Source organism: Solanum lycopersicum, chromosome 9 (assembly GCF_036512215.1).
Source record: "Solanum lycopersicum chromosome 9, SLM_r2.1".
Classification (NCBI taxonomy): domain Eukaryota; kingdom Viridiplantae; phylum Streptophyta; class Magnoliopsida; order Solanales; family Solanaceae; genus Solanum; species Solanum lycopersicum.
The window spans coordinates 46086158-46108723 of NC_090808.1; the positions used below are offsets into that span (position 1 = coordinate 46086158).

General features: G+C 36.1%; 2 protein-coding genes across 2 annotated transcripts; both read right to left on the reverse strand.

The window, feature by feature from the left end:
- Positions 1-1320: 1320 nt before the first annotated feature.
- Positions 1321-4278, reverse strand: LOC138338534 (uncharacterized). Its single transcript, XM_069289506.1, has 3 exons — positions 3643-4278; positions 2375-3301; positions 1321-1719 (listed from the first exon to the last, which is right to left on the reverse strand). Exons 1-3 carry the CDS (start codon positions 4276-4278, stop codon positions 1321-1323), a joined length of 1962 nt encoding a protein of 653 aa, XP_069145607.1.
- Positions 4279-5019: 741 nt separating this feature from the next.
- On the reverse strand, positions 5020-6142 carry LOC138338240 (uncharacterized). Its single transcript, XM_069289016.1, has one exon. It carries the CDS (start codon positions 6070-6072, stop codon positions 5119-5121), a length of 954 nt encoding a protein of 317 aa, XP_069145117.1. The 5' UTR covers positions 6073-6142; the 3' UTR covers positions 5020-5118.
- Between the last annotated feature and the right edge of the window lie 16424 nt (positions 6143-22566).

Sequence of the window (22566 nt, forward strand, 5' to 3'; positions counted from 1 at the left end):
CAAAATACTAAGAACCTAAGGAGAGGTCTTTTCTCATTACAAAGTATCTAGGAAGCATAAATTAGGGAGACTCTCCCTTTACAAGAAAGTCTATAAACTAACTAACCTATACCCCTATTCAAAGTAGCTATATTATTTAAATATAGCTAAGTTGAAAAGGTAATAATATCAAGGAGGATAAAAAATCATCTTAGTCTTCTTTCTTCTAGATCTTGGCAAGTTCAGTAGGTCCATTTGGTAGTAGGCTTGTGCTTCTTTAGGTAGTTGATTGCTGTTGAAGTAAACTTGAGGAGCTACTGTGTTGTAGCTGTGCTTTGAAAGTGCATCTGCTACCCAATTTGCTTCTCTGAAAATGTGAGAACATTTGAAGTTATGAGTTTGCATGATACTGTGTTGGAGTCTTTCAATTTGATTGGTAATACTCCAATGTGGGGCTGCTTTCTTTGAAATCCATTACACCACCAATTGAGAGTCTAACTCAAGTAAAATGTTCCTGAATCATAGTTCAAGTGCCCAAGTCATTCCAAAAAGGGCAGCCTCAATTTCAGCTATGTAGTTCGATCCTTCTCCAAGAGGTGTTGAGAATGCCATCACTAATTTGACTTCTTTGTCTCTGAGGATACCTCCAGCCCCAATCTTTCCTGGATTAGTGAGAGCACTTCCATCTGTATTTATCTTGATCCATTGCTCCGGAGGTTTAATCCTTGTTACCATGCACACTTTGATGTCATGGATACACTTTTCACTCGTTTGGATTAAAGCTGTCCAGCTTGCAGGCCATTTAATGTTAGGGAAAATTTTTTTCAACATCTTGAATGTGACTTTGTAGACTGCATATTTGACGCGGCTGATATTGGTTGCTTTGCCTCCGTATTTGCGTGCACACCTGTTCTTCCATAGATTCCAGCAAATGAAAATTGGTGTGGCTTGCAGCAGCAGTTGATGGCCTGCATTTCTTGGCCGGACTGTCCACCACTGTTTGACCAGTGTCTGCAGTGTGGAGTGGTCAGCCTGCAGCCCTGCACTTCCTGCAAAAAAATTCCACACTCTAGCTGTAAATTCTCCTGAGTTGAAGGTGTGTTCAATGTTGTCCATGCCTGCTCTATCAAAACAACAAAAACAATGTGATGGCTTAATGCAAAAATTAGATAGCTTTTCATTGGTAGGAAGTTTACCCCTTAGAGTTCTCCATAAAAGAAAAGAATATTTAAAAGGAATGCTTTTATGCCATAAGAGGGAGTTGAAGTGGTTCTTATCCTTTTTGTTCCTGATTTCTTCCCAGGCAGATGAGCAGCTGAAGCTGGCATGATTGTTTAGATTTCAAACTGCTTGATCAGGCATGTGTTGTTGGTGAGGAATTTTTGTAGCCATGATGCTGGATAATTGGCTGACTGGTGAATGCTCCACCAATTTGCTCCAATTCCATTCCTCATTTCCCCAAAAATCTGCAATAGTACTGTTGTTAAACCTGTTGCTGTTGCTGGTGTGTTGAGCTAATGGCCCTGTGCCAAGCCACTTGTCCCACCAAAAGGAACAATTCCCAGCTTGAAGTCTCCAATGAATGTGCTGCTCAACCTGCTGTCTATTAACTAACATATGTTTCCAAGTTAATGACTCTCCAGTGTCCCATTTCTTGCTCACCGGATTTGATCTTTGACAATATTTAGCTCTCAAGAAATCTCCCCACAAAGTTTGTTTTGTTTGGAAGATCCACCATTGCTTGAATTGGAAGGATTTACAAACATCTTGTAGGTTTCTCATTCCCACCCCATTCCTCATAAGGGTAGCTCAAATTTTTCCAAGAAAACCAATGGTATTTTTTCCTATTATTCTTCCATCCCCAGAAGAAATATGCAATAAGCATTTGAATCTGTCTGATAATTGTAGTTGGAGGGGTTTCTGCAGATAAAAGATGTATAGGCAAGGCCTGAAGAACATGTTTGGATAGTACAACCCTGCCTCCATAACTAAGTTGCTTTATTTGCCAACCTGTAATTCTGGAAACGACTTTGTTAACAAGATCAGAAAAGTAAACATTCCTAGGTCTGCCAACAAATAAAGGGCAATCTAGGTAAGTGAAAGGACCCTGTTTCTGCTTGAAACCTGTCTACCTTTTAATCCTATCCCTAGTGATATTGAAAGCACTAGAGTGTAGCATAAAATGACTTTTATCTCCATTGATGAGCTGCCCCGAAGTATTTTCATACTCCTTTAAGGTATTCATTAGGAGTTTTAAGGTTTTGCATATTCTGGAAGTGAAAAGAATTATGTCATCCGCAAAACTTAGATAATTCACTTTGGCCCCCCTCTTTTCCATGATGAAACCATGATAATCCGGGTGATTGTGAAGCCTGTTGAGTGATCTTGATCATACCTCAGCACCTAAAATAAATAGAGCTGGGGAGAGAGGATCACCATGTTTGAGGCCTCTAGTAGAGCGGAAGAAGCCATACCTTTTGCCATTGACAATAATAGAGAACCAATTGTTGGCCATGATTGTCCAAACCATATCAATAAACACCTCATTGAACCCCATTTTCCTTAGAACCAAGCAAATATATGACCAAGAGACCCTGTCATAAGCTTTTGCCATGTCTAATTTAATAATTACATTACTTCTAATGTTGGGTTTCTTGATTTGGTGAATGATTTCCTTAGCGAACATAATATTTTCAGAAATACTTCTCCCTTTCACAAAACCAGACTGATTGGTAGAAATCAAGGACGGAAGGATAGGACCAAGTCTGTTACTTACTAGTTTAGATATAATCTTACTAGTGAAGTTACTCAGACTTATCGGCCTAAACTCAGTAAGCTTGTTTGGATTATTCACTTTAGGGAGCAACACAATACAAGAATGAGAGAAGTACTTAGGAATCATTAGGCCATTGAAAAAAGCATGAAGTACTTCTACCAAATCATTCTTTATAATGTTCCAGCACTTTTGAAAGAAGTACCCATTCATACCATCAGGACCAGCTGCAGAGTTAGAACTCATGGAAAATACTACCTCTTTAAGCTCATCCATATTGGGTAACTTTGTAAGCTGAGTGTTTTTATCCTGATTGATCATTCTTGGTATGCATTCCAGGTTGTGTTCATTAATATGCTTATCTTCACCATTGAAAAAGGTAGTGAAGTGCTCACAAGCCGCCTGAGCAATATTGTTCTCACCTTGTATCCAATCTCCATTTTCAGTGACAATTTGGTGAATAAATAATTTCCTCCTCCTTCTCCTTATAATGGAGTGAAAATATTTGGAGTTGGTGTCACCATCTTTAAACCATTGAAGCTGAGTTTTCTGTTTCAAGATAGTGTCCTCAAGCTTGAGGAATTTGATATATTGAGCATTGAGTTCATGGAGGGTACTCCTATTTGAGTCCCGTTTGGTCAAGGATGTAGTTTTGTTCCGCTTCATGCACTTGTTCCTCATACATCCTAACCTTTTGAAAAATATCCCCAAATTTATTTCTAGACCAAACACTAAGTGTATTTGATAATCTTTTCATTTTCTGATGAAACTTCCACATAACATTACCTTCCACAGGTCTATCCCAACAATTTTTAACAGTAAGCATAAAGTTGGGATTGTCAACCCAAAAGGAATATGAAATATGTAATGTGGTCGGCTTTAGTGGATACCATTTCCAATAGTAAAGGACAATGATCTGACCCCGTAGTTGATAAATGAGTTATGGTGGTTTGAGGCATCTTTTCTAACCATAAATCATTAACCAAGGCCCTGTCGAGTCTCTTCCAAATTCTGTGATTAATGCCCCTCTTATTAGACCAAGTGAATCTGTGTCCACTGAAACCTATGTCTACAAGACCACAAGCTTCAATGATAGCAATGAAATCAATACTCTTCCTCATATTGTAAGGTAGACCTCCTAATGTTTCATCAACATTAGATATAACATTGTAATCCCCCACTGCACACCAAGGATTGGTACTTACTGAGGTATGATGAAGCAATTTATCCCATAAAGGTCTCCTAAGATATTGTTTGCACTTTGCATAGATAAAAGTACTAGTAAATTGGTATTGTAACTCATTGTGTTTCATGTCACAAGTAATTTGCTGTTCATCTTCATCAAAAATATCACAGCCAATATCACTGTTCCAAAAAACCCAAATCTTACTATTACTATTACTAGTAGCATTATCCATGTTCAATTGCACTTTGAAGCTTTGAATATTAACCCTATTTGAGAAAGGTTCCAGAATGGCAATAACTGATATATGGTTCATTTTCCTAAGCATTTTGAGTCTTTCCATCACTCCTTGAGTATTGATCCCTCTCACATTCCATATGATTGTACTAATCATTGGGATGATATGGATGAAAAGAGCCTGGTGTTAGGTCTGCCTGCAGTGGTAGTATTGGCTTCTTGCTTAGTGAAATGGAATCTGTCTTGTTGGAAGCTCCTTGGAGATAGACACTAACTTTTAGTTACTTGTTGGATATCATTCTCTAGTGTCTGACCATTATAAGGATTGAAGGCCCTGATAAGAGCCTCACTAGTCTCATCATTATCATCATAGTCATCTAGAGATTTACTATGCCCTACAAGTTGATCTTCAGAATTAAGCACAACATATTCATCCAAGATATTCTCATGATTAACCTTACTCTTTTGTTGCTTCTTATCAAGATGGTCTGTTGTTAAGGGAGTCATATACTGGACCTGTAAGGGAAGAATATCCAAACCTTGGTTATCATCAACCATTAGAAATTTGTTACATGATTCTTCTCTTACTCCCTGCTCTTGTTCACTGTCCCTGTCATTCTGTCTGTTTTGCCTCTTTTTTTCAGCATCTCTTTTTTGTTTACTAGGTTTATTTTTACTCTTTGGAGTGCTGTATGTACCCATAGAACCACTTTGTTTCCCTTGTTCTTTGTCATTTTTTTTTCCAGATTGTTGTTTCTCTTTAGTTTCCTTGGCAGTCTGCTTACAGTTGTCTTTGCTCTGAACTTGCTGCTGCAGTTGTTGTTCCTTTTATTTCTCTATATTCTTAGCATTAATAGGGTCTCTATGGTCAATCCTCTGGTCAATATCCAATGGCTCATGCATAACATGAGGTAAATTCCCCCCTTTGGTAACCCCATCCTGTAGGTTAGTGGCTATCTCCTGACACCCCCCCATCCATATCTCCATAAACTTCATCAATATGACCAACATCAACATTAATAATATTGGGGGTTTTGGGGCTAGGGAGAGATAAGTCAATACCTGAGTTCCTATTTTTGTTGCTATCAGTAACCTGCTGACTTGGTGCGTTCAAGCTGTTTGGATTGTTCTTGACAGTTTGGTCAGCAAGGTTTCCATTCTTGGGTTGATCCTTCTGACTTGCGTCTTCTTTGGTTCCATCCTGCCTTGTTTGTTGCCTTTCCTGCTTGTCCTGCATTTCATGATTTGAAAAAGTATTTTGAGTTGGGAGTATAGGTATACCTGCAGTTCTTTGTTCTTGTTGTTGGCTGCCACTGGTACTTTGCATTGGAGGATTGACACGTCTCCACACAGCTTTGGAGATGGTTTGTTCCTGATTTTTCTGGTGTCTTTTCTTCTGTGTTTGCCACTGTTCTTCTTGCCTCTCCTCTTGCTGCCCCTGCTCATCTTGACCTTGTGTATCTTTCCTTTGTTGTTGGACTATCATTTGTGTCCTAGATTGGTTCTGATCATCATTTTTTTCATTTCCTCCCTTCTGATTTGTGTTTGGTTGATTTGAAGTCTTGGATGTATCTTCCTTTGCCCTCTTTCCCTGTTCTTGTAGTTTATCAGAAACCTTTTCTTTACTGTTCTTTTCTACTTCCATTTCCCTTCTTTTCTTGATCTCCTCATCTTTTCTTTTGATTGTGCACTCTTCATCCTTGTGGCCTTGATGCTTACAATAAAAGCAATAACTAGGAATGCCTTCATATTCCACTTTTAACGATCTTCCCTTGTTGGGGTTTGAATGTTTGAATCCCAGCCAAACATGGGAGGGTATTTCCTTAGTAATATCCACCTGGACCTTAACTCTAGTGGTACTGCCTCTAGTTCTTTGAGATGTAGGTGAATCCAAGAACATCACTTTCCCAATACTCTCCAAGATGGTTGACAAAAATACCTTGTTGTAGCAATGCCAAGGGAGGCCTGGAATTGACACCCATATATGAAAAACTGGTGTTTCCTATTCAGGTGTAAAATTCGAGGTCTAAGCTTGCATTCTCATGGCTTGTCCTTCTATGTTCATTTTCAGTTTAGTCCAAACAGTTTGGTAGTCAAGTTCATTATCCAGATCAATGTACACATGCCTAGAGTTGAAGTGAGTGATCTTAACCCCTCCCCCATCATTTGAGTTTGCAAAATGAAGCTTTTCCTCACTTGGTCCATTCTAGGCATGGTGTTAGTGAACTTACCCACCAGAGTATATTTACAAATCTCAGCCAATTTAACATAATAGTCATTATCATCAATAAGAACTGCAGGAAATCCATGTCTAGTCATATGGACTGGTTCATTTAAACTAATAGGAGTTTCATTTTTTTCCTGATTATACCTCAACCTAGTTGCAAATGACTGAACCACTGTGTAGTGAGCAGGTTCAGAATTTTGATCATTTTTGCTGTTAGTGTTAGGTTGTTGGCCCTGCTGTTGATTCTGAAGTTGTCTAGTAGTAACAGGAATAGACAGAACACCCTGCTTGTTAGTTCGATCAGCTTGAAGGTTAGGATCATACCTTGAATAGTTATTGGAGAATTTGGGGAAGTTGTTGTGATACTCCTCACTTGCATGGTCACTTTGATTTCCAACATTAACCCCCCTGTTTATAGGTATGCCTGACTTGATCAGTTTGCTTCACCTTGTTCCCTTGTCTCTGATCTGAATTTGTTCCTTCGACAATCCTTTTTCCTTTGTCAATTTGCTGCTCTTGCCTGTCTGAATGCTCAAATTTTTCTTGTACTTGTTCATGTCCTTGCTCATTTGCATTCACATTTCTTCTATCTCTGTCATCTTTGTTATGCCTACTTTGTGTAATACCTGCATTAAGAATAGGTGTTAGTTGAGATGAATTACCTATCATGGCAAAGGAAAAATTGAAATTTCCATTTGTTGAGGCAGTGAAGTGTGTGGTCGTGTTCTTCATGTTATTGCCCTGTTGAACAATCGAATTCTCCCCCTGCTGAGTGTTATTCCCTTTGTTCATTGTTTTTGCTTCAATTAGTTGTGGAGCAACTTCAGTGACGTGTTGTGCCTCCCTTCGAGCACAACTTGAGCTTTCCCCTGCACTTTCATGTCTCTCATTTTGGCTATTGGACTTGTGATCAGTGAAAAGAGTAAGATTTTTGTTGTTGCTGATTTCGCTGTTAGTTTGGTTGAGAAAATATGTTGCTCGAATATTTTGGGCCTGATAGTCAGCCTCTTTTGACGAATTTCCATTGATTCCGAAGATTGGAGTTGAAACATCGTCGTAGTTCTTACCGCCGGCGTTTCCACCGTCTATCTGCTTCGAAACTTGGCTGAGAGGTGCCTCGTCCTTGGGGGAACGAACCCCAGTGGTCAAATCCTTTCGAATTTGACTGGAAGTGGATCGAATATGGGTGCGTGACTTCGGTGATTCCGTCGCGATTTCTTCCAAAATCGCCTCTCGATTCTGAGCGATTGCGATGGTGGAAATGGATAATTTTTGGACTTGTAACATATCATGATGAGGGGAATTCATTTCCCTACTTGATTCCTCTCGATTCCATCCAGAAATCCTTGGGGATTTTCGCGATCTTCAACGAACACCCCTTCAACAAATGCAGGTTCCATCGCATCTTTCACCTGCAATATCGAGGCGTTCTGAGATTGTCCTTGGAGCGTGCTATGATGGGGTAGGGAGCCTACATCAAGGCTCTCCTTTTGGGTTTGGTCCAGCGGCCATTTGACGGCTACCGACGGCCCACGCGCCGTTGCAGCGCTGGGCGATTGTGGAATTCCAGCCGTTGTGAGAGAGAGCGTCTGCGAAGAGAGAGAAAATCTAAAGAGAGAAAAAATTCCAGAAATTGAGGCGCGATTCTTCCTCTGAGTTAAGTAAGCCAGTCCAAGGGTTCACTCAAGGCCAACAATGGTCATTAGGTGTCAGCCACGTCAAGGGGGTAGACTCGAGGCGTGACATACACATTATAACTTACATCAAACTTCCGACAGCACTAGAACAAGCAACTCAAGACATGTCTTTCTTTTCTTTTTCACTCTTTGGACCATATTTAAAAGCTTTAAGTTTTACCCTTGCTATAGGAGTATCGATAGATTTGCAACTATTCATTCGAAAACTTTCAATATTTTGTTTATATAAGTTTCTTGAGATAAGCTCAAAAATTTCTTGGAACAATTTCTTTTGATCTTAATACCCAATATAAAATATGTGTCACCCATATCTTTCATATCAAATGATTTTGAAAGCTATGACTTGATAGTTTTCACATACTCCAAATTATTTTCAGCTAACAAAATATCATCTACGTAAAGAGAATGAATTACAAAATTTCCATTAGACTATTTCACATAGATGCAACGGTCTTCATCGATCATGGTTAAATCAAATGACAACACCTCCTTATGAAATCTCAGGAACCACTGTCTTAAAGATTGCTTTATGGCATAAATTGGACTTTTAAATTTACAAACTCTTTTTCTTAATGTTTAACAAAGAAATCTACTGGTTGTTCCATGCAAATTTCCTTTTAGTTCTCGATTGAGAAAAGCGGTCTTCACATCCAATTGGTGTAATTCTAGATCTAAACGTGCAACAATATCTAAAAGTTATAATATGGAGTTAAACTTCACAACTGGTTAAAAATTCCTTATTGCTTATTTCAACTTCGTGAGTAAAACCTTTTGCCACCAATTGTGATTTGTGTCTTTCTATCGATCCTTTCAATCTGTGTTTAACTTTTAGAATCCATATATTTCCAATAGCTTTATGTTTCTTAAAATGCCAACCAGATCTCAAACTTTGTTGTTTTTTATAGACAATAATTCTTCTTTTATCGCTTTTAACCATTCGTCCCTTTCAGAGCTCGATAAGGTCTCAGTTACATAATAAAATGCATCCAATTCTATAGGATATATCAAGAAAACATAATCCTCAATCTCATAAAATCGTTTAGGTACACCGTTTCTTGCACTCTTACGTATTTGAAGTTAGGATATTAGGGTTCATAACTTCCATCTGGACCAGGAATCATTTTTTTATTCATTGAATTATTAAGTATGTATGACAACATTACCTAATCTTTTGAATTCAACATTTCCTATAGAGGCTCAATTTCATCTTTCACATTTATTTAAAAAATATTTTTCCAAAAATCTGACATCTCGTGATACAATTTCAGTAATACTTCCATCCTCCAGTTCATCAATGAAGACATACACTTTGGAGCGTTCAAAGTAACTTATAAAGATACATTTCTTTTCTTTTGGACTTAGTTTACCAAACTCACAAAAAAAACTTTAATTTATGTTGCATAACCACACATTTGTAGATCATTTACTTTTGTTTTGTGACAAGTGTAAAGTTTATAAGGAGTATCAGAAACTGATTTAGAAGGAAATTTGTTCAATACATAATCCATAATCAATAGTACACTCTCCAGAAAAAGATAAATAAATTTGCATGCACTATCATTGATCTTGTCATGTCCAATAATGTTCTATTCCTTATTTTAGTTGCACCATTTGGTTGGGGTTTATAAGGAATAGTTAATTGTCTGATGATACCCTTTTCAATATATAATTCTTCAAATTCTTTTGACAAATTTTTACTAATTGATTTTCAAATATATATATATATATATATATATTAAAGAGCTCAAGTGCTTCAGATTTTATGAGAAATCAAATAGTCATAATCAGAATGCGTGAAATAATCAATAAATGTAATGAAGTATGCAACACCAGAATTTGTCTTGACATTACTTGAAGTATGAACTAGGCTCTTTTAGCCTTCGTAAATAATTTATGCAGCAGGAAAATTTTCACAACTTGACATATTAATTTTGGTGAAAGAACCTAAGTGTCCTTATTTTGACAATCTATTCATTTGATCTTACCCGATGTGATCTAATTATGCATTTCATGTAATAACATTAAATTGTTACTTGCATAACATGTCATTATACAACAATTTACATAATAGTCATAACTTGAAGGATTACAATTTAAAACGATCATAACATAGTAAAAACATATAAAATAGTATTTAGAGTTATTCTAACACCATTACGACTAAAAAATAAACAAGAACCAAGGTCTACAAGAATAGACACATATATCAAGTTTCATCAAATCTGTGGTGTATACAAGACGTCATGCAATATCAAAGAACGGCCACCACACAGGTCTACTTTACAAATGCTCTATTCCTTTGACTTCTAGTTTAACATTATTTCCCATGTAGATCCACTTTCATTTAGATGAAACTCGATAAAATTTCACAAACACTACTCGATCTCGACTCACGTGGATATTAGATCATGAGTATACAATCCACACAGGATAAGATTCAATTAGTAAAGAAGTGCTAGAAACATATGTTACACTTAGATATGTGTTAAGAAATGCTACCTTTTTTGGCTCAGTATAAATCACGAGACAAATACCAACATTTGGTAAATGTAGAAGTTCTTTTGCTCTTGTCTCTCTTCTTAAAAAATCATTTTTATTTTCTTAGAATTTGACTTTTTATTTTTCTTAGAGGGTCCTTCTCCAATTTCTTTGTCTTTTTGTATTTTTTCTTGTGCTTGAAGCCTGAAAATTTTGTACCACTTGACTCTGCCTCAAAGGTAATAGAAGAAGCTTTAGAAGCACTAAACCACTCATCTTCAAGTTCAACATGACATGCAACATTAGAAAAAGTTTTGATAATGTCAATATGGGTCAAATTAGCCTTCAAATGTTTGCAATTGCTAGGAAGAGACTGAATCACTTATTGAACTTGTTGCTCATTTGAAAGAACATCACCACCACTCTTGAGTTGATCTATCTTGTTTGACATTATCCTAAGGTGTTGTTTGATATTCTGATCATGACGCTTTTTGTAAGTATCAAAATGGTAGTCATCTGGGTTACAGATGTACCCCGATATGTTCTCACAAATGTACCCACATAGCTTAAGCATTTTAGAATTCCTCACATTCATGTATGAGGTCATCAACCACATAACTAATTATTATACTATGTGTAGTGGAATTAGCTTTTTTTTCTAGCTTTGTAAGCTTCTAGTTCCCTTATGTGTTGTGCAAAATTACCCTCTTTTGGTTGATTCAAAACATGATTTATACCTTTCAAATTATTTTTCTCTTCCAATACATATTATATTTTACAACTCCAGATGTCATAATTGTCACCGTTAAGTTTTTTGGTCTGTTTAAGTCGGTACTGATACTTTTTGATAACATTCTGTAATGAGATATAATTATTAGGCAAGATTTTTTAATCATTGATGCACGTGACATACACATTCAAGCAAATCAAATCTCATAAAGATTTCATATTTAAATATAAAATCAAAAAGACACATAAGTATCCCATCATCATTTACATATTAAATATTTAACCAAAATTGAAACTAACTTCTTAATATGTACACTAGTATGTTATAGATTATTATCACACAAATTTGAATGTCTAATAATTAAACAACATATGACAATGTGCAATAGAATAATAATCCACTTATTCAAAACATAAAGAGGATAAAACTCAAATATTCATATTTTAGCATAATCAAAGATGTTCACTACATAGTTTGTAAGAATAAACAACAAAAGCCAATATTCAAAATGATTATGTTGTGAAATTTTACCCACTTAATTCTTATTTTTACCTTATACGCTCATAATTTTTCATTATCCTTAATTTCAATTTTAGTTTCATTCAATTCATTCTTCCAGTATTCAGACAATGAATGATAAAAAACATCGTATTTTTGTCATTTTCATTAACCTCTTCAACTTTCATGATAAAGGTTCTGAGAAAGTCTATTAAAGAGTCAAGAAGATCCATCTTCAAAGAAATACTCTGCAAGATATTTTTTTCTTTTCCTTCATATGGTCCTTTCATTTCTTACAAATTTTGTGTCTCATTTGGGGCACCAATCTGTACGATTTCACTCCCCGGAAAACATGTCTTACGACGAGTGTTTCTTATACCTTGTCCTTTTGCTCAACTTTAAGAATTCTTACTTGGAGTAATTTGATAAGGTTCCAATTTAGCCATATCTTAAATGGGAATAAAACAGAAATATGATTAATACAATTTAATGAGACAACATGTCACAAATTTCTCGTAAAAGGCAAGCAACTTCTTAAAGAACATAAAGACTAAATGAATAAACAATACCAACAAAATCCTAAAAGGAAACATTTTCTTTTTTCAAAAGAATAATCCTAAATAAGACACAAATCTCACCATTCAAAAAAATGTTTTTTTCCAGCCCAATTCAAAAATTCATATCTCACTCGTTTCAAATCTATTTTTTTAATTATCATATATTTTCAGAAAGCTAAAAAAAGAGTAGATCTTGGAAATATATGTTTCGGTCAAAAAAACTATATTCTCAATTTCAAAATCGCTACAAATAGAAGTTTTTATTCGAAAAGCAGTAAAAAAACTTTCAAAAATTCACATCTCACTCGTTTTAAATCCATTTTTAAAATAATATATTTTCGTAAAGCACCAAACTAGTAAATAATGAGAAATTATGTTTTGATCAAAATTATTGAACAAAAAATTTTCAGATTGCTACAAACAAAAGCAATTAATTTTTTACAAAATTTCTTTCTTTATAGAACAAGGAATCCTATCTACATTATGAGTCATAATCAAATAGGATTTTGAATCTTATTTATCATATATTTAATCCACATTCAAATGGTTTAAAAATAACTTAACATTCTTCAATTTGTTTTTCTCTATTCAGTGATTTTCAAGAAAAAATAGTCATAAATTATTTGTTATCAACAATACAGTGAAACTACATGTAAGTAGCTAATTATGGAATAATTAATGATGGTTCTAATATCAATGAATGAATTGTAAAGCTAAAACAACAACAAGATGTGTACCTTATGACTTGTAGCAGAAATATTTATCAATTTTTTTTTGAAAAAATTGTTCCAGATCACTCTTTAAAGCTCAATGAAATAAATATTGATCTTTGTTCACAAACTAAGAGTCTCCTAAGAATGTTGACTGAATTGTGTAAGAATCTTACTCTGAAACAGATCCCTTGTTTTTTTTGTTTCTCACGATTTTACTCTCCTCGATTTTTAAGTTTCACGTTCTTGAAAAGTTACACTCAATTGGAGTCTTTTGAGGGGAGGTTGAGCAGTTACAAAGTAATTGTTCTACCTTATCATTTTAAAAGAAGTATCCTATTAATTAATTAAAACAGATAGGAAAAAAAGATATTGTAATATCGGGTGACCCAAAATATTTAGGATTAAACAAAGAAATTAAGAATGGCTATTTTTGGAAAGAATAGTAGAAATCTTGAAAATTTTCTAAGTGTAAAAGTGAGTTTTTGGTCTTTTTCAAATGATCATAACTTATATCTCAGGATGAGTTAAGGTCATTTCATTATATAGTTGGAAATACCTTGAAGATATCTTTTCAACGCTGCCGAGTATGCGTATTTTTGATATCGTACAAGGAAGATAAGCCTATCGGAAGTTGATTTGTTGGATTGAGGAAAGTCTAATCCGGATTTTAGTAAGGTTAAAAGGTCCTTTCACCCTACTATTTCCCAATTTATTTTAAGGGTTTATTAGGGGTAAATTAAACCTTAAATAAGTTTTAGAAAATTGAAATACGCTTAGGGCTTGGGAGAAAAGAGAAAAGAGAAGAGAGAAGGTGAAAGGAGAAAAGACCAAGAATTCATTAAGAACACCAAGATCGTTGAGTGAAATTCATTGAGGGTGACCCCTATTATGGTATATGAGATATTTCTGTGTTTGATTCGTTCACCCACACACCAACATGTTTAATTCAACGAGTTTTGAATAAATTGAATGATGAATTTTGATGTTCTTGATGAACAATTGTTGAATTCTTGTTGATTTAGTTGTAGCATGCCTTTAGTCGATATGATTCATGTTTCTGGATTGATTTTCGAGTCAAATCTATTGGGTATTGAGGTTATTACTGATCCTAAGATATTGGGGTGAGTTCCATGGAGGTTTGAAGGTTTAGAGATGAAAAACAGAGCAGAAAAGTCAGAATTCACGTCTGACTTACCCTGGGCGCTGCGCTTGCTAGATCCCCTTAGAGAAGGCTCTATCTGACAGGCCCTAGTGCATCGTGCCAGCCAAAGCGCCTCCAACTAGAGTATGTCTGTCAGGCTCTGGCGCTCCGTTCCTCTCAGAGTGCCAAGGTGACCTGGAGACCCCATTCTTTTCCTATCTTTTCGTACTAGTTCCCAAGTGATGTACCCACACTTCTTAGTTGATTCTAACACTCTAAGGTACATATAAACATTAAGAATTCATCCATAAACATGAATCATGAAACTTTAATCCATAACTTAATTCAAGGAAAGTTAGGATCAAAGTCAAGAAAGTTAAAAAGTCAAGTCTAAAGCTATGAAGTAAGTTAAGATGGAGTTTCTTAAGGTTTCTAATAGTCTTATTTAAACATTTTTACTTCGTTTTGAGTCTCAAGCTTCGATTTAAAGAAAGAGTAAGAGTGGAAGTCTATCCTTCAATGAAATTTAAGGAAACCAAGTAATTCTTAAAGAGTTGATTAATATCAAAAGTTTTATCTCAAGTAAAGAGTAAAAAGTTGAGTTCATTTATAAAACTATATAAGGGAACTAAGCATTCCCCTTGAAGTTTATAAATGTTTTTACATTTAAGTTTAGAGGAAACTGAGATTTCCTAATAGAGTTTTGAACAAGAAAAAGGAACATTGATTCCAAGAGGGGTTTTTAAAGCTAAAAAGGGTTGAGCAAATTATCTCAACCTTCAGGAAGGAACCTATTCTAAAAGCATGAGCTAAAGTAATTTTGAGAGTATTATTGAGCACCAATGTGGGGACGGGAGTTCATATTAACTCAAGTCTCCAGGTAAACCTTGTAGCCATCATGGATATTAACTAGTCATACTTTTTAGATGATCACATAAATTTAGAGAGTGTATACACTAGGCTGAGGATGTTCAATGCGACGACAAAATATAACACAGTTTTGGCAGTGTGGGAAAGATACTAGATCACTACTTAGGCTCATACTGGTGGTTTTCGGTTAGAGAAACTCCCACAAAACTATATTACTTTCATGTATAAGTAAAGTTGAGTTTGCTACTGCATTTTCTTTGAAGAATTGATTTGCATTATTATTTTACAAGCTTATATATATAGCATCTGTTTAAATTGCTTTATATACATATATTGTGTTGACTAATTTTTGAGTTGAGTAGAACCAAGGTAAGTTCATCTTATTCTCATCAAGCTTAAGTTGTTGTTTAGCATTCCAACTTGCATACTCGTACATTAAATGTACTGACGTCAGTTGGCCTGCATCGTCTTATGATGCAGACATAGATAACTTGGATCAACATCCAAGGCCTTGTTGATCCAGTTTGAGCATCTAGAGTTAGTGGTGATCCTCCTTGCTTTCAGAGGACCTTTTATTTCTTTCAGTACTTTCCTTATAGAATGTTCAGGGGTTTGTCCTAACATTCGTCCTAGTTATTTTAGACATAGCCAGTGATATTGTTCAATTTGAGTCTCTTCTTATCTTACATTTCATATGTTCAAATATTGAGACTTAAGTTCCATTTTGTCCAAGAGAATTATTAAAAGTATTTCTCATGAGAATGTTTCCAATTTTATAATGGAGTTAAGTTAAGTCTTCCATTAAGTTGAGTAAGTAAGTCCAAGGGTTCACTCAAGACCAACAATGATCATTGGGTACTGGTCACGTACAAAGTGTAGGTTCAAGGCGTTCCAATTATAGTATCGGAGCACAATGTTCAAGAGTCCTGGGGAGTCTATGAAGACGTGTTCGTAGAGTCTTAGTCATTGGTGTGATGTGCGCCACATCTATGATTAGTAGGCTGTGACATTTAGGTATTTCTTCACTTCTTTCATATTCTTTTTTCGTGCTTAGAGTTTATCTCTAAAAAGTTCCCCCTATTTGTTCTTGCATGAGTTTCATGATCATAATGCTCCACAAAGAGCAGTTAGAGGTCGACTAGCAATAAGGAATGTTGTGGAACCAGAGGTACCTAATGCACCAAATGAGCAACCTCAAGGGGAAGTCACCAATTCTAAGTTTCGCAAAGGCTATTCAAATGCTAAGCCAAACGGTGACTAACCAAGTCGGGCAACAAAGTGGAGGTCGATAAGAAGGGGATGGAACTTTGAGGATTCGGGATTTCTTGAGGATAAATCCCCCAAGTTTCACTGGTTTGAGTACTACTGAGGATCTGGAGAACTTTGTCGAAAAGTTGAAGAAGGTATTCAATGTGATGCATGTGATTGATGCTGAGAGAGTTGAACAAGCCGAATATCAACTCCAGAATTTAGCTAGGACTTGGTTCGATTAGTGGAAGGAGGGAAGAGATGAGGATGCACCACATCTGAGTTTGACTTGCTTTGAAGAAGCTTTCTTGGGGTTTTTCTTCCCCGGTAACTGAAGGAAGCAAAGTTACCAGAGTTCCTTACTCTGAAATAGAACTCTTTGAACGTTTATTAATATTGGTTGAAGTTGACCCTGTTGTCTCGCTATTCTCCTAAGATGGTTAAGTATATAAGGAGTAGAATGAGCTTGTTTGTAGCTGGCTTGGTTCGTGCTTCAATCAAAGAAGGTAGGGCTGCAATGTTGATTGGGGACATGGACATTTCAAGGTTAATGGTTTATGTGCAACAAGTTGAAGAACAAAATCTGAAGGATAGAGAGGAGTACAGGAACAAGAAAGCTATGACGGGGAATGAATTTGGTCAACAGAAGGGTGGTTCAAGGTTGACCACAATTTCATAAACAAAAGGGGCATGAACTATCATACTAGTGCACCTACGCCCAGAAACAAAGTTGAGTATAATAATCAGAATCTTAAGGCTAGACCATCCCAATCAGTGTGGCATAAAGAGAAAGTTGGGCTCCTATATGTGCTAAGTGTTGTACAAATCACCCTGGTAAATGTCGTGATGGCCAGGAAGGTTTCTTCATGAGTGGTCAAGAGGGTTACTTCATGAGAAAGTGCCCTAAGAATAAGCAAGGTGGTGGAAATCCATGAAATAGAGCTCAATATTCATCAGTTTCTCCACTAGACAAGGCTGCACCTAAAGGAACCACGTCTGGTAGTGACAGAGGGGCATACTGTTTCTATGTAATCACTATGAACCAAAAGCAAGAAAATTTGCTAGATGTTGTCACAGGTATGATTAAAGCCTTTACTTTTGATGTTTGTGCTTTGTTAGACCCAAAATCAAGTTTATCTTTTGTAACTCTTTATGTTATAAATCAGTTTGAGATTCATCCTAAGAAACATTATAAACCTTTCTGTGTTTCTGCTCCTATTGGAGAGTCTATTCTAGAGGAAAAAGTATATCGTGATTATCCTATCTTTATCAATCACAAGAACACCATGGGTGACCTAGTAGAGTTGGACATGGTAGATTTTTATGTTATTCTAGGTATGGACTGACTCCATGCTAATTATGCGTCAATAGATTGTAGAACTCAAATTGTCAAGTTTTAAGTTCCTAATGAGCCATTCATAGAGTGGAGTAGTAGTTCAGCAGTGCTTAAAGTTCATTTTATTTCGTACCTAAGGGCAAGTAAGTTAGTTTCAAAGGGGTATATCTATCACTTAGTCTGAGTTAGTGATTCAAGTGCTGAGGTACCTTTTATTCAGTCAGTTCCTATAGTAAAGGAATTTCCAGAAGTTTTTCTTGACGATTTACCTGGAGTCCCTCATGAGAGAGAGATAGAAATCGACATAGATATCATTCCAGATACTTGTCTTATCTCTATTCTGCCATATAGAATGGCACCAGCAGAGTTGAAAGAGCAACTGAAACATCTATTAGATAAATGTTTTATTTGACCAAGTGCCTCATCCTGGGGCGCTCCGGTCTTATTTATGTGGAACAACGATGGTTCCCTTAGGATGTGTATAGACTACCGCAAATTTAATAAGGTGACCATCAAGAATAAGTATCCTCTTCCTAGGATAGATGATCTTTTCGACCAGCTTCAGGGTGCTTCTTGCTTCTCAAAAATTAATCTCAGATTAGGCAACCATCAGCTAAAAGTTAGGGAAAATGCTATTCCAAAGACAACTTTTATAACTAGATATGAGCATTATGAATTTTTAGTTATGTCTTTTGGTTTGACCAATGAGCCTGCAACATTCATGGATCTTATGAACAAAGTTTTCAACCTTATTTAGATCTGTTTTTCATCATCTTCGTTGATGACATACTGGTTTATTCAAGGAATGAAGAATATCATGCTAGCACCACAAGATTGTTCACTAGACTTTGAAAGATAAGGAGCTATATACCAAGTTCTCAAAGTGTGAGTTTCATCTTAAGTCTTTGGAATTCTTGGGCCACATTGTTTCCAATGATGGGATTAGAGTTGATACCAAAAGATAGAAGCAGTTTATAGTTGTCCTAGACCCACATCTCCAACAGATATAAGGAGTTTCTTGGGTTTGAATTGATATTATAGTAGATTTTTTGAAGGGTTTTCATTTACATCGTCTCCCTTTACCAAGATAACTTAGAAGACAGTCAAGTTTCAATGGTCTGAAGCTTGTGAGAAAAGCTTTCAGAAATTGAAAAAGAGATTAACTGCCGCTCCACTTTTAACCTTACTGGAGGGCACTCAAGGTTATGTGGTGTACTGTGATGCGTCAAAAGTTTGTTTGGTCTATGTGTTAATGTAGAATGGCAAGGTTATAGCTTATGCCTCCATACAGTTAAAGGTCCATGAGAGGAATTATCTAACTCACGACTTAGAATTGGCTATAGTAGTTTTTGCGTTTGAAGATATGGTGTCACTACTTGTATGGTGTTCATGTTGACATATTCACTGATCACAAGATCCTCTAATATGTTTTCACTTAGAAAGAGGTAATTGGATGTGGTTTTATGACATCAATATTCTTTACCACTTAGGTAAGGCTAATGTGGTTGCTGATGCCTTAAGAAGGTTATCCATGTGGAGTACTACCCATGTTGAGGGAGAAAAAAAGGGAGTTAGCTAAGAATGTGCACAAACTTGCACGCCTGGAAGTCGGACTTATCGATTCCACAGAAGGAGGAAGAGTGGTGGCCAATGGGCCCGAGTCATCATTATTGTCAAAGGTGAAAGAGAAATAAGACCAAAATCCTATTTTACTTGACTTGAAGGAAAATATTCATAAGCAAAGAGTATTAGCTTCTAAAGTATCAAGTTAGGTTGTATGTACCTAGGGTGGATAGACTCCAAGAGAGGATCCTGGAGGACACTAATAGCTCCATATATTCCATTCATCGGGGTTTCACCAAGATGTACCATAATTTGAGAAAAGTATATTGGTGGGAAGGCATCGAGAAAGATAATGTTGAGTTTGTTTCCAAATGCCCGCATTGCCAACAAGTTAAAGTGGAACACCAAAAGCCTAGAGGGTTGGATGGAAGTGGGTGATGATTAACGTGTACGTCATCACAGGCTTGCCAAGGTCTCACAGGCATCATGATTCTATTTGGTTGATTGTCGATAGAATGACAAAGTCAACCCATTATTTGCCGGTAAGGACTACCTATTCGACCAAGGATTATGTTAAGTCGTACGTATAAGAAGTTGTAAGACTTCATGGATTCTCAGTCTCTATTTTTTCAGATAGAGGTGCACAATTTACTGCTCAGTTTTGGAAGTCTTTCTAGAAAAGTTTGGGTTCGAAGGTGAACTCAAGTGGTGGTTCATCCTTAGACGGATGGACAAACAGCGTACCATCCACAACCTTAGATTATATGTGAGAGCTTGTGTGATTTGTTTCAAAGGGAATTGGGATGATCACATACCTCTCATTGAGTTCGTTTATGATAATAGCTACCATTCGAGCATTCAAATGACTCCATACAAATCTCTTTATGAAGAAGATTCAGATCTCCTATTGGGTGGTTAGAAGCTTGTGAAGCAAGGTTGATAGGACCAAAGCTAGTTCAACAAGATATGGAGAAGGTGAAAGTGATTCAACAGAGATTGAAAGTGGCATAGAGTCGCCAAAAGTACTACATTGATGTTAGGAGAAAGCCGTTAGAGTTTGAAGTAGATGATTAGGTGTATATGAAAGTTTCACCAATGAAGGGTGTTATGAGGTTTGGTAACAAAGAAAAAATTGGTCCCAGTAATTGGTCCTTACAGAATCTCCAAGAAAGTTGGCAATGTAGGATATGAGTTTGAGTTACCTCTAAACATAGAAGTGGTTCACCCGGTATTCCATGTATCTATGTTGAAGAAATGCTTGGGTTATCCTTCATTGATTGTACCAACTAAGAATGTTGGGGTTAAGGATAGCTTATCTTATGAACAAGTTACGGTTGACATTCTAGATTCCCAAGTTCTCAAGTTGAGAACTAAGGAAGTTTCATCAGTTAAGGTCTTTTGGAGAAATCAATTTGTTGAGGAAGCAACTTGGGAAGGTGAAGAGGATATGAACAAAAGATATCCATATCTCTTTGAATCTGGAGAAAATGTATATCAAGGTACTAAATTCTCTTCTGATCACTCTATAAGACTATGCGTAAGTATGATATTACTTGCTTTTGTTTGTTGACTGATGAGATCATGTTACTATCCTTAGCTTAGTGAAAGAGTTCTCATTCGAAGACGAATATTCCCAAGGGGGAGATATTGTAACATCTCATAACCCGAAATAGCTAGGACTAAACAAAGAAACTAAGAATGGTTATTTTGAAAAGAATAGGAGAAATTTTGAAAATTTCCTTAGTGTACAAGTGAATTTTCACATCAATTTCAAACGGCCATAACTTCTAGCTCAGGATGAGTTAGGGTCATTTCTTTATATATTTGGAAATCCCGTGAATATATATTTCCAACACCACTGATAATTCATCAAGAACACCAAGATCGTTGAGTGGAATTCGTCAGGGGTGATCCTATTAAGGTATGTGAGATCTGTCTATGTTGTTTCTCGAATCGAATTTATTGGGTATTGAAGTTATTAGTGATTCTAAGTGAGTAGGGTGAGATCCATAAAATTTTACAAGGTTTAGAGATTAAAAAAACAGAGAAAAAAAGTCAGAATTCCTGTCCTGCAGACCCTGGGGCGCCTCGCCTGCCAGATCCCCTCAGGGCAAGCTCTCCCTAACCGGCCATGGCGTGCTGCGCCAGCCAAAATGCCTCAGTCAGGGTCTGTCCGTCAGGCTTTGGCGCTCCGCGCCTCTTAGAGCGCCAAGGTCACCTGGACACCCCGTTCTTTTCCTATGTTTTTGTACTAGTTCCAAGTGATGTACCCACACTTCTTAGTTAACTCCAACACTCTAAGGTACATCTAAATATCATGAATCATCTATAAAAATGAAATATGAACCTTGAATATATAATTAAATTCAAGGAAGGTTAGGAACAAAGTCAAGGAAGTTAAGAAGTCAACTTTAAATCTATGAAGTAAGTTAAAGTAGAATTTCTTAAGGTTTCCAATAGTCTTATTTAAACGTTTTGACATCGTTTTAAGACTCAAGCTTCAAGTTAAAGAAAGAGTAAGAGTTGAAATCTATCCTTCAAAGAAATATAAGGGAACTAAGTATTCCCTAAAGAGTTGATTAATATCAAAAGTTTCAAGTCAAGCAAAGAGTAAAGAGTTACATACATTTCTCAAAAGATATAAGGGAATTAAGTATTTCCTAGAAAGTTTGTAAATGTTTTTACATTTAAATTAAGAGGAAAATAATATTTCCCAATAGAGTTTTGAACAAGAAAATGTAAAATTGATTCCAAGAGGGATTTTTAAAACTAAAAAAGGTTGAACAAATTATCTCAACCTTGAGGAAGGAAGCTATTTTAAAAGCATGAACTAAAGTATATTTTGGGAGTAGTATTGAGCAGCGATGTTGGGATGAGAGTTCATATTGACTCAAGTCTCCATATAAAACATATAGCCATCATGGGTATTAACGGGTCATACGTTTGAGATGATCACGTAAGTTTAGCCAGTAGATCAACTAGGTTGAATATGTTCAATGCGACGACAAAGTATAGGATAATTTTGGCAGCGTGGATGAGACGTTGTATCACCACTTAGGCTCATAGTGGGGTTTTCGGTTAGAGAAACTCCCACGGAACTATATTTACTTTTCTATATAAGTAAAGTTAGGTTTGCTACTGAATGAGAGTTTTCTTTAGGTTGGTATGGTTTCATTGAATGGGTGTTTTCTTTTCGGCCAAACCCATCGGTGACCCCCTAAAATAGGCATCAAGTTCCACTTAATTTTTTTCATAGTTTTATTGCTGAAAAGTTTACCAAATCCTTCAAATGTTGGTTATTCTATTTTCACCTCATCTATTTGAGTAATTTTTTTC